The sequence below is a fragment of the Carassius auratus genome, chromosome 14 (assembly GCF_003368295.1).
Source record: "Carassius auratus strain Wakin chromosome 14, ASM336829v1, whole genome shotgun sequence".
Taxonomy (NCBI): Eukaryota; Metazoa; Chordata; class Actinopteri; order Cypriniformes; family Cyprinidae; genus Carassius; species Carassius auratus.
Genome location: NC_039256.1, coordinates 11,410,896 through 11,423,245, shown reverse-complemented (window position 1 = coordinate 11,423,245; position 12,350 = coordinate 11,410,896). Strand labels below are relative to the sequence as shown.

The following is a 12,350-nucleotide window of genomic DNA, read 5'->3' as shown; positions in this document are numbered from 1 at the left end:
TTATGATTAATTAATTTATTTTTCTATATTAACTTACTAAAGTCATAGACTACAATTCAACATGTGTCATCATTGTACAGTCTATATATCCTAGATTATTAGATCCATGTTATACAGTGTGATTTGTAATGATCTTATAAAACTGATGAAATTGCACAGACTATAAAAGGCTTTAGTTTTACATCCTCCTTTGTCTTGTTTGGACACTAAAAGTGACAGTAATATTGTTACAAATTTAAATGCATTCATGCCACCTCTGAGCCTCCTTAAACAGTTTATAAATGCCTATGCCTAAATGCCACTTTTGTGTTCGGTGCCATCTCTTTATTGCAAAGATTGTAATTTTGAATTTGGTTGATTATTTCAATTGATTGGCAACTTATTCTTCCTGATTGAGGCTGATTCTAATGGAATTTATTGTTTTAATTTTGAAAATATTCTAAATATAAGAACATGAATTTGACAAAGGAAGACATTTACTAAGGCTATAAAAAATGTGATTACAAAAAAAAAATTACCCCTGCAAATCTTTATTGATTGATTATCTTTATTGTCATTGGACAAGTACAACGGACCACACAGTCCCCATTGATTAACAGGGGTTGGATGTCCATTTTCTTTCTCCTACAATCAATAATCAGTTCCTTGGTCTTGTTAATGTTCAGGGCCAGGTTGTTTTCTATACACCACACTGACAACTGCTTCACCTCGACCCAGAGATGAGTCCCACCATGGTGGTATCGTCAGCGAAGTTGATGATTGTGTTGCTGGAGTGGGTGGGGGTGCAGTCATGGGTGTATAGGGTGTAAAGAAGAGGACTGAGCACACAGCCCTGGGGAGAGCCGGTGCTGAGGCTAAAGCATGAGGAGGAGTGGTGGCCTAACCTCACCTTCTGCAGGCGATCGGACAGAAAGTTCTTAATCTACAGGCCGATGGAGTAAGATATTCCCAGGTCTAGCAGTTTGGTCACCAGTCTGTTGAAGAGGATGATGTTAAATTTCGAGCTAAAGTCCACAAAGGGCATCCGTGCGTAGCTCCCCCACTGCTCTACATAGAACCGAGTGGAGAGCGTGGAGATGGCGTATAGCAACCATATAGAAAATATATTTTATATTTCTTTTATATCTCAATTGTGTTGCACAGAAATCAACCAGATCAAATGCAGAGCAGATTGGAAAAAGACATTTCAAAAATGATCTTAAGCTCTCAAATTGTGCTCGGATCAAACATCACAGATCTCAATACGAATTCAAATAACAGATCCTTCAAACTTTCCCAAGACTAAATGATCCAAGCCTTTAGCCCCGCATTTAAGCTCAGGTCAAAGGTAAAGGTCCAGTTATGACCCTGACAGTGAGACTAAAACATGAATCACATACAGTAGATGGATCTTAACCAGAACTGAGCAACGGTCTCCAGTGACAACAAACACAAATACAAACAAACAAACAAAAACCCAGACATACAACATAAAGACTGGTCCACACGCAAAACTGGCATCAGGTTTTTATTATGGGAGTCAGCAGAGGGGCATCAGGGACTAAATACTTTGCCCCATTTAGCTCCTGTCATTTGGCTAAATTAGCAGTGATGATGTCATCAGGCAGGGGCTGAGAGGAGTCTATAGAAACCAGCTTCATGCTTCTGCGCTCTCACACTCAGATCAGCAAACACCAAACATCATCTTCTCCAGCACACATTCAGGTAAGCCAAAAACCGTGTGTGTGTGTGTGTGTGTGTGTGTGTGTGTGTGTGTGTCTGGTCATGTAATCCGCACAGCAGATGGGTAAATGCACGGTGTGTCCAATTAGATGAAATCTGTTTTAGCATGACAAAATGCTTCCTGTAGCTTCAGTGAGAACAGCCAAATTCAGTGGAGTTAAAAAAATATCATTTTAGTTAAAATTGCTCCAGTGAAAAAAAAATGCAGTAAAAAGATTCTACATTAAAAAGCATGAATTATTGAAGTCATTTCGAACCGAATATAGTATTATCAAAAATTAAATTTCATTAGGGGCCAATATTTCCCCTCTAGTGTTGACTTTTGGACATATTTTGGAAAAAAATTTACCAAAGAAAAACACCCTGCATGTCATCTTCTAAGTGTCAAATATTAGTTCAGCATCATTTATCATTTTTTACTGTTACCTATTAAATCAACATGCAAGTCATATTTTATGCATACTAAAATTTTATTTATATTAATTGAATAAAATGTATAATTTTTTAATAAAATAAAATAAAATGTATTATTTTAATATTACAATATATTATTTTATATTGTTGTTTAATATTTTATAAATTAAAATATTATAAAAACATTATAAAAAAATACACTGAATTTTATTATTTTATGCAATTTACTATTAGAATTAGGGCTGTTAATTTAACTCATTAATTAGATTAATTAACTATGGAGAAAAATAACGCATTAAAATTATTAACGCATTTAATGCACTTGTCCCGTCCCAGACCTGTGTGGATCATCTGCCATTTCATACAGTCGATTGATGACTAATATGAGGCAGTGCAACAACTTATTGAATGATGGAGCCTAGAGAATATCCCTAAAATTCAAGATATGGGGCAAAATGCCCCTGTTTGAAATTTTGTCTCATATTTACATCACATAGCTAAATAATAATAATATTAATAGTTATTATCATTATTAATTGTTTAAGTTATCAAATTTATACAGTTGCATAGTTTTGCTTACATATTAAATATAATACAACTATTATTATTATTATTATTATTATTATTATTATTATTATTATTATTATTATTATTATTATTATTATTATTATAAGCAGGGTATGAAACACTTGCTGTGTTGTGATGTGTGTTCAGACCGAGAGGATGCAGACGGCACAACGTAGTCTCACCAAACAGAGACAGCAGCAGGCCATGATCCTGAGCAGAGAGGCAAAGGGAGGTAACACACACACACACACACACACACACACACACTCACACACACACACACACACACACACACACACTAGTTTCCATGTTTTGTGGGAACATTCCATAGACGTAATGATTATTGTATAGGTTCATTAGACATGATGATGTTATACTGTAAAAACAATATTTTCTATTCCCTTACCTTAAACCTATCCCTCACAGAAATCAAAAAAAAAAATGTATGATTTAAGCTATTTTCCTCATGACAACCAAAAAAAAAAAAAGTCCCCACAGGGTCAAAATTGCGGATATTGGAATAACAGACTCACACACTACAGAAACACTTAGATGAAGCCCTATAGAAGCAAAGAACACACACACACATTCCTACAAAATGACATATCATTCACAATTAATCAGGGCAATCATAAGGTGACGGTGTTTGGTCTTCAGTCGTGTAAGGACTCATATGAGAGACGGTGCAGTTGACTGACAGGAGCAGAACAGATCAAAGCAGATTCTTCCTCAGTCAGTTGAGTGATCTAAGCGGAGGGAAGTCTCCACATACAAAACATTCCTCAAACTATCCCAATGCCTCAGTATGTTTGTTTGCGATTTTCCATTGACGTAAGCCACAGTGTGTCTGATCTGGGCTCACAGCAGCTCCAGCTCAGATGAATCCAACTCTGGAGAAGGAATTATATAAGAATAAGCCACGGACCACTGCTAGCTTGAGCCCTGGCAGGAATGCCCTCACTGAAAATGCCACTTTAGGGCAAGTCAAGGGTTCCACATTACTGCAGTCTAATAATAATCATCACTGTTACCCATATAACACAACAATCACAACAGAAGAACCCGAAATGCAAGAGGTCGGATCAGTCTAATAAGAGCATTTGGACAGTAAAGACCCACTTAGAAATGACTGATATAATAAATGATCAGACCAGACCTTTAACAATGAGACATGAGATGCCACAACCTTTTTTACACCACCATGCAATTTTGGGATCGATAAGATGTTTTTCATCTTTCTGAAAGAAGCTCACCACAGCTGCATTTGTTTAATTTCATTTTTTTTAAACGATAACATTGTGAAATATTATTATTAGTGTAATATGTATTATATTACATTGTAAAATATTATTTTTGTAATGTCAAATAAGTTTAGAAATGTATATATTTTAAAATGTGATTTATTATTATACACAAAGCTGAACTTTCTGGAGCCATTACTGCAGCAGGTATATTATAATTAACTAAAACCATAAAAAAATGTGTTACTTGAAATAAAATGTGTAATGTTTCTAAATAAAAATTTATTAGAAAAAATTTATAAGCTTTAAAATTAACATGCAAGCAGAAAATATAGAAATAAATGCTAACTCAAAACTATAACAGTATATTAGTGACACTAAAATAACTTAAACACAAATTTTATAGAATTTTATTTATCAGTTTTTTCTTTATTTTTTTGATTATTTGATTATTGAATTCTTTATTTAATCAGGGCATTTCTGGGGCTTCTTGTCATTTTCTGTGGTTATTTGTCTGCGGTTTCCTTCCTAAATTCTCTACAAGCTCCATTTTGTTTCTTCAGAAATCATCTTAATGTATATTAATATGTAAGAAATCAAATATAACATTTCTTATTAATATCAATGTTTAAAATTGTGATACATTGGATACTTTAATGGCAAGTTAAAAAGAACAGCATGTATTTGAATTAGAAACCTTTTCTAAAATTATAAATTTGATCTATTTAATGCATCCTTCATAGACTAAAGTATTAATTTCTTTGAAAAAAAAATCCTATTGACCCCCAAGTTGAATGCATATGCATTAATCATTCAGTACCATGGTAAAAACTGTTCCAAAAACAAACGCTCTTATGAAAATTATGTCCATAGTGTAAAACACTTGACAAAGATCAAGGATGAATAACACTAATGTCACTAAAGCTACTTTGTGTGTGTGAGAAGGTCTGAACCTTGGGAAGAAGATCAGCGTTCCCAGGGATGTGATGATGGAGGAGCTGAACCTGAACAACAACAGAGGATCCATCATGTTCCAGGAGCGCCAGAGGAGAGCGGAACGGTTCACGCTGGAGAACTCAGCAGACGCTTCCTCCGTCTTACACGTAAGACAGAAACAAATGAAAACTCGAATAAAATGTAAACATTCAGCTGGGGGACAAGAGCAACAACTCCCATTTTTAAACACTTTTGTCTTATTAATAATGCATCACTGTATAAAGGTCTGCTTTTATTTGTGTACACTCACGAAGAAAACAAATATAAGATCATCTGACGGATATGCATAGAATATTGCATGGATTTACTGCAGGAATCCATTTGATGAGGTAATGAAACCCGTCTCACATTCTCCTGCCGGGCATCCTCTATGTACATGCAATGCTACAGATTAGAAAAGACAGACATGGCTTCAGGTTCAAGGTCATGCATTCATGCTTTATAAGACACTGGACAAACTGCTCTGTCCTAAACATTTTCCATCAGAACAACATGGAACAGAACCAGAACCACATGATGACAGACATGCAGGGAGGGAAAGAAAACCTGCTGTATCCAGTGGTCAGTAAACACAGCCTCGTCAGCACCCTCAAGAACACCGTGGCCAAGAAGGGAAGCCCAAACATCCTGGCACCAGGTACAGTACACACTCTTATGATTATTAATTACCCAATGCATGACATTTCATTATACAGGTGCATCTCAATAAATTAGAATGTAGTGGAAAAGTTCATTTATTTCAGTTATTCAACACAAATTGTGAAACTTGTGTATTTAATAAATTCAATGCACACAGACTGAAGTAGTTCAAGTTTTTGGTTCTTTTAATTGTGATGATTTTGGCTCACATTTAACAAAAAACCCACCAGTTCATTGTCTCAACAAATTAGAATATGTTATTATATATATATTTGAGTTGAATAACTGAAATAAATGAACTCTTCCACAACATTATAATTAATTGAGATGCACCTGTATCATATAGATTTAGTGACTTGAGCAAACCTGCAATCCAAAGTAGCCTCTGAAATTGGACTAGCACTAATAAGCGAGCACCTAGCAACCATTTACTATGATATCCTAGCAACTGCATAGCAATCAACCAAAAATACTCTGAACACCTTAGCAACTGCTTAGCAAAACCTTGGTAACCACCAACAATACCTTTGCAAGATGACAGTGAGTTTTGCAAACACAAGCACTTCTAATATTTTATATATAGAAAAAAATATATAGAAAAAAAACTGAAATCTAGTTTATATTTATAATAACTTTCCTTTATAAAAATTTAAATTATACACATCTAACTTTGAATTGTCTTAGTTAGTAAGATTAATAATTTGTGCTAAACTTGACTCAAATCTCACAAAAACTTGCACTGTAAAAAATGACTTTAATGTAATTCTTATATTTATATTTTATATGTCTTCCAGTCAAATATCAAAAAATCTTTAAAACAAGATAAATGTACTTGTTGAGAACAGTGTTGTTATAAGATGAAACAAGATGAAATAAGATGAAATTGAAGTACAAACATGATTAAAACTGGAATAAATTACAGCTACAACATTTATTTTTATATTAATACAAATAAATTACAAAAGAACATAAAATTACGGAACAAGAACTAAATTAAAACTGCAAATATACATTTTTGCAAAAAACAAATGACATTTTCAATTTCTTTAGATATTTTTAACTGGAAACAGATGAAACTGGTCGTTAAGAAAATGATCTTTGCAGTGCATAGAAACACACAGTGTATTTTCTAATATGAGGAGCACGCTTGTATGTATTTCTGACGTCTTTGAGAGCAGCTTTACTCTTCACTCATCTGATAAACTCTAATCATTAGCTCGTCGCTGCACTTAATTAACTCAGTCTAATGTTCTTCCTCCATCTGTGGAGCCCTTAATAAACATCCATCTCCTGTTTCCATCTCCTTATCTGCCCGTGGGCCCTGAAGGGACCTGCGTGCTCCTGGGCGAGCTAAACGCCGTAGCATGCTCGAATGTGCTTCAGGACAGCAAAGCTCCCTCTATAGTATAATTGGCCTGTGAATCACCAAGCACCATCCTATCATTTTAGACTACTCTGGACGGCTTAGAGAGATCCCTCGAGAGACATTCCCGAAGTCTTATCGTTCACCATGGCAAGAAGCCCTGGGAGAAGATGAAGAGCTTCTGTCTTCACTCAACACTCAGATAGAGGAACCGCACCAGAAACTCCCTCCGGCCAACTACAGGTGCTTTAACAGGTAAAATAGTCTGGAAAAGTTCCAGGAAAAGTCTGTTCACTTGGTGGCCATATTTGAAACGGCGAAATTCTGAAATCTCTGGGGAAAAAAAACTACTTACACACTTACTTTTAAACTCCATATTTTGAAACAAAATTGGTTGTTAAATGTTGTTTCTTATGATCTGATAATGCTTATATTAAAAAACGTCAAGCTAGTTGCCAGCCTTTGCTATTGCGCAGTCCTAAAGGACACAATGACGTGACTGACAAATGGCTCTCTTTATTTAAAAGGCAGGACTTATGCTGATGTACTTTCTCCCATTCATAAGTACGATGCCATTGGCATATTTAAAGTCTTTGATTAATCTACAATAATAGCACAAAAATATAAATTAGGTTGCGTTTGTACACTGCAAAGGCTCACAATTTCAGTTCTCAACAAATAACAATTCATTCTGTAAAAAATATGACATGGATTTCAAAACTATTGTTTAAAAGTAGTGTCGGTAATATTTTAATTTCAGTCCGTGCAAAAGCATGCTGCTGATTATTAATTGTGTCTAACTAAGTTTTTGTTAATGTAAAAAATTCTAATAAAATAGCCTAATTGTAGTTCTTGAAACTGACCAGTGTAAATTCTGCACACTCAAATAGTTTAATAAAAAATAAATAAAAAACCTTAAGAATATCTATTTGTTATTCAAATATCCTGCTGATTTCCTTTTGTGAAATCTTAATTGTAAAAATTACCTGTTGGATATTTAGGCTTTTGTTTTTGGTATGTCCAACTCAAACATTCACTTAAGTGTTATTCAGATACTTTATTAAGGTGGTATAGCTATTTATATTTACAAAGTCACCAAATCGTTTTTTAGAATGGAGACTTCAGTAAGGCCTTTTTGACCGAAGAAAAACAACAACGTAATATTGTACAATATTATAATCCAATCTGATTTTTAGCACTAAATTACTAAATGTAAAAAGAATGAAAAACAAATAATGCAAGGCCGGATTCAACCTTGTGTTGTACCACAGTTTAAGTGCCATGGCTCAAATAGCCAACTTTATTTTGCAGATGACTTTGTTAGTATTTCAGCTAACTGCAGCATTCATGAGTCTTGAAAGTCCCAATCTGAATGCTGAAACAAAACCGAAAGAGTTGCATCAAACGATTCATCGATGCATCACAATAACGTGACGCAATATACTGCAGCCCATATGGTTGGGATTCCCCATTTGGAAGGGATTAAGCCTTCATTCTCTGTGGTACGGAAAACCAAGGCAAAACATGATATGAGAAACTGCCTTGATGGTCACCAAGAGGTTTTGGCACATTAGCTTCATGCATGCCTTAAATAGACCCAACAAGACTAATCCACACTATCAGATTATGAAGTCCACTTAAGAGAGCTGTGATGTTTCCATTGCGTCTTCCCATTTGAAACGGGATCCTCAGAGGAGCAAATGACTGAGGAACTATTTAAACGCACCGCCAGCTTCTCCTGTCACAATTTACAGAGCCTCAAGACACACTGCGTACACAGAAGATCAGGTTCCTCAGGTACAAACTAAAATTGCGTCACCATGTGGAGTCAAATCCAGAAGCAAGAATACCTTGAGACTGCAGGACTGGGTCCATCAAGTGACTTGAAAATGCATGCAATTTTATTTCAGATGAATAAAGAAATGAACTTAAAAACATAAAAATAAAAAATAAAAATAAATAAATAAGAAATGTTATGTTTAGATTAAAGCATTAAAATTACTTTTTGTAATTAAAAAGAGTAACTGTAAATAAAACCTGATTTTTTTTACTCTTTAAATCAAATGTTACTGTGCTATTAAAAAACAGCGGCCTAATTTGCATAAAACATTTCATGAGATAAATAGTCAACATACAGCTTATAAATTATAAAAGAAAAAATGAAAATAATTTGCAGGGTATCTGCTGGATTTTTAAAATAAAATTTTTAATTCAAGTCTTTTTACCCTGCACAAATAAAATTGACAACACACGGACACATGTTCGGTTAAACCAAATCCATTAGGGCTGTCACGAATAAAAAGAAAATGAAATCAAATGTTGACTGCAGCATTAAATGTAGATCTGCTCGATCTTGCGCATTATAACCAATCACACACGAGTCCATTGAGTTCATGAACGCAATGACCAATCAGAGGCGTTCGGGTGAGCTTTTTGTTCACTTCCTGCACACACTGAATGACTGAATTCAGCTCTTTTAGCCTTTTGAAGTTTAATCGTCATATTAATCCATATAGCAATTCTTGTCTTTCCGTCCCCAAAGACCTCTAATAATTTAGACTTTATGTCCCATTTATGAGTTTTCATGGCCTTAAATGTAAACTATTTAACTGAAAACGTTACAAGGACCCGCATAAACTCTTAACAAGAACACAATGTTAGTTAAGTGCAAACATTTCTGCCATGCATTTGGCAAAAAAAAGCTTTTGTTGAATATGAATTTTACCTTTGAAATTTGAGGCAAGTGCAACTCTGGCTTCCCCGTTGTTTGTGAGCACTGGTGTGATGGCCATTTAAAAAATAAAAGAGAGCGGCTGGAAACTAGCGCCCTCTCCTGGCTGGAGACAGTATAACATCAGACACTGAAAGCAATCTTTACATGACTTGCTTTTCAAATGTTTGCCCATCCCTGCTGTAAATAGTAATATATAAATATAAATATATATAAATATTAAAATAAATATATAAGAAATAGATAATTATAATAAATATATAAGAAAATATTAAAATGACTCAATGAAAATTACAATGCATGTATAGTTCAGATTCAGTTCATCTCTTCTTCATGTGGTTTTTGTTTCAGAGCTGCAGTGCCATTTGGAGGACCTGTGCGCAGTCAGAGGGTGATTCCTGTTATGGGCTTTGAAGCTCTGGAGACTCCAAATCTTTCTGGCATGACCTTGGCCACCACATCCAAACGACGCAACTTCAACAGAGCCCCGCGGGGATGGGGCATGGGCTACTCGCCCGAGTCGAATGACCTGTGAGCTCAGGCGCTGACCCACACCTGTAACGTTAGAGGAAAAGACTGTCACGCCGTAAAGACTTGCGCTTGCACTTTCAGGCCGTCCCATTCTGTTCCCTGCAAGTGAAAGGCCAGAGGAGAGCAGCTGGAAAACCTAAATTAAACATCAGAATAAAGAGGATTAGGGTGAGGAGATGGTGTTAGCTTAGTGCTGGATCAAGGTTGTTCTCCTAAACCCTTAAAGGAATAGTTCAGCCAAAAATAACAACTTGCTAAAAGTTTTATCCATCCAAAGATGTAGATGAGTTTGTTAATTCATGGGAACATATTTGGAAAAATTTAGCAATACATCACCTGCTCACCAGTGGATCCTCTGCAGTGAATGGGTGCCGTCAGAATAAGTTGAGTAGATGTTCAGCAAATTGTCTTTTTGGATTAACTATTCCTTTAACACTGCTATACAATAAGAACTCAGTCTAAATCTTAGAAGTATTCATAATAGCCTTTGGCACTTCATTATTGTAGACATGTGTTCACGGTAGTGTTTCAAGTGTGCAGCAGGGGTCCCTAAAATGTATCTAGACACTCTAAGCACATGGAAAATATGTGTTTGATATTGCATTAGATGACTAAATACCAAAACTCTATTGTTTTCACACTGAACTCTTTTTTTTTGTCAAATGTTTTTCTTGTAAAATGTGTTTGTTCGTCTTAAAATAAAAAGCACTTGCAAAAGTGTCTAAATACTTTTCGAGCTGCCGAGTTTCTTAAAAAAACAGACTGTACATTTAAAGATGGCTAGTTTAATGTTCACAAAAGAAAATGGTAACGGGAGGCTTTCAATAAGAATTACTTGTTGTTTTTGAATTTCTTTTTTCATGTTACAACAGAAGAAACCTGAACTGACAGCTCATTAAAAATTGCTTCAGAACACAAAGAAAAACTGAGAAATATTAGAAAATGGCATTAAAAAAAATCTAGTTCTTTTTACCCTTAAGAGAAGCAAGACAGTGGCTATCCAACTATCACTTGCATCCTTTAAATAGACACTACATTTAATTATGTTAAATCTCTAGATGTAAGAGTGAATGGCTTGGATGTGTGGATCTCACAAAAACTGTACAAAAACAATTCAAATTAAGCAAATATACAAAAAAAAAATAATAATAACAATATTAAATAAAGCCTAATGTAGGACCACAAACATTTGCACGAATTATCCACCCAAATTGTCAGTAATCTACCGTAATGCAATAACTCATTATATTTACTTTAATGTGAAATTGTATTAATTTATTTTTGCATAACTGTAATTACAATTTGGGGGAAAACCGGTAAAAAATGTTAATGTCAAACTGCAAAAATTCCTAAACGGCTCTTTGTTTTCAATGTAAACTCAAGTTAGCGTTCTGATGATGTTTAGAACACTTCGATGAGGCAGAGAGTTTGTGTCTGAAGTAAGATGGGTAAACTTTAATAACTAGGGCTTATTTGTTGTTGATGTGTCTGTACGGTATATAAGATGTGACTGAGGAATGAGGACGTGGCTCTGCACTCACAATAGCATCCCCAATCACATGACCATACTATTGTGTACCAGTCAATCACTCATCATCTCTGACGACATCACCTTCACACATTAATATCTTTACTAGTCATCATCAATCGCTCCCATGCGCTGAGGATCCTGGGAAGGGTAATGGATCTTGCCTGGAGGTCTCAAAGCCATCAGAGGAGGTGGATCATGGGAGATCCAAACCTGAAACCACACATAGTATGCTTTTATGCTTTTATGTATTAGCCTACATTTATTTTTTAGCTCACATTTTAGTTTTGCCATTAGTTTATGCATACATACAGTGGGGATCGAAAGTTTGGGCACCCCTTGTAGAATCTGTGAAAATATGAGTAATTTTCAAAAAATAAGAGAGATCATACTAAATGCATGTTATTTTTTATTTAGTACTGTCCTGAGTAAGATATTGTACATAAAAGATATTAACATTTAGTCCACAAGACAAAAAAAATTGCTGAAATTATTAAAATAACCCACTCAAAAGTTTGGGAACCCTTGGTTCTTAGTACTGTGTTCTGTTATCTGATGATCCTCGACTGTCTTTCTGTTTTGTGATGGTTGTGCATGAGTCCCTTGTTTGTTCTGAAA

The 12,350-nt window shown here is 35.0% G+C and overlaps 1 protein-coding gene across 1 annotated transcript; it reads left to right on the top strand.

Annotated features, from left to right (window-relative positions):
* Positions 1 to 1,558: 1,558 nt before the first annotated feature.
* LOC113114460 (myozenin-2-like) lies at positions 1,559 to 10,298 on the top strand. Its single transcript, XM_026281390.1, has 6 exons — positions 1,559 to 1,704; positions 2,851 to 2,935; positions 4,890 to 5,047; positions 5,427 to 5,577; positions 7,029 to 7,197; positions 10,025 to 10,298. Exons 1-6 carry the CDS (start codon positions 1,639 to 1,641, stop codon positions 10,206 to 10,208), a joined length of 813 nt encoding a protein of 270 aa, XP_026137175.1. The 5' UTR covers positions 1,559 to 1,638; the 3' UTR covers positions 10,209 to 10,298.
* Positions 10,299 to 12,350: the final 2,052 nt, after the last annotated feature.

Bases quoted from the DNA above. Each gene is read 5' to 3' on its own strand.
- LOC113114460 (XM_026281390.1), top strand. From the start codon at position 1,639: ATGCTTCTGCGCTCTCACACTCAGATCAGCAAACACCAAACATCATCT. The intron at 2,936-4,889 runs GTAACACACACA...GTGTGTGAGAAG, and splicing joins GAGCAGAGAGGCAAAGGGAG to GTCTGAACCTTGGGAAGAAG. The intron at 5,578-7,028 runs GTACAGTACACA...CTATCATTTTAG, and splicing joins CCCAAACATCCTGGCACCAG to ACTACTCTGGACGGCTTAGA.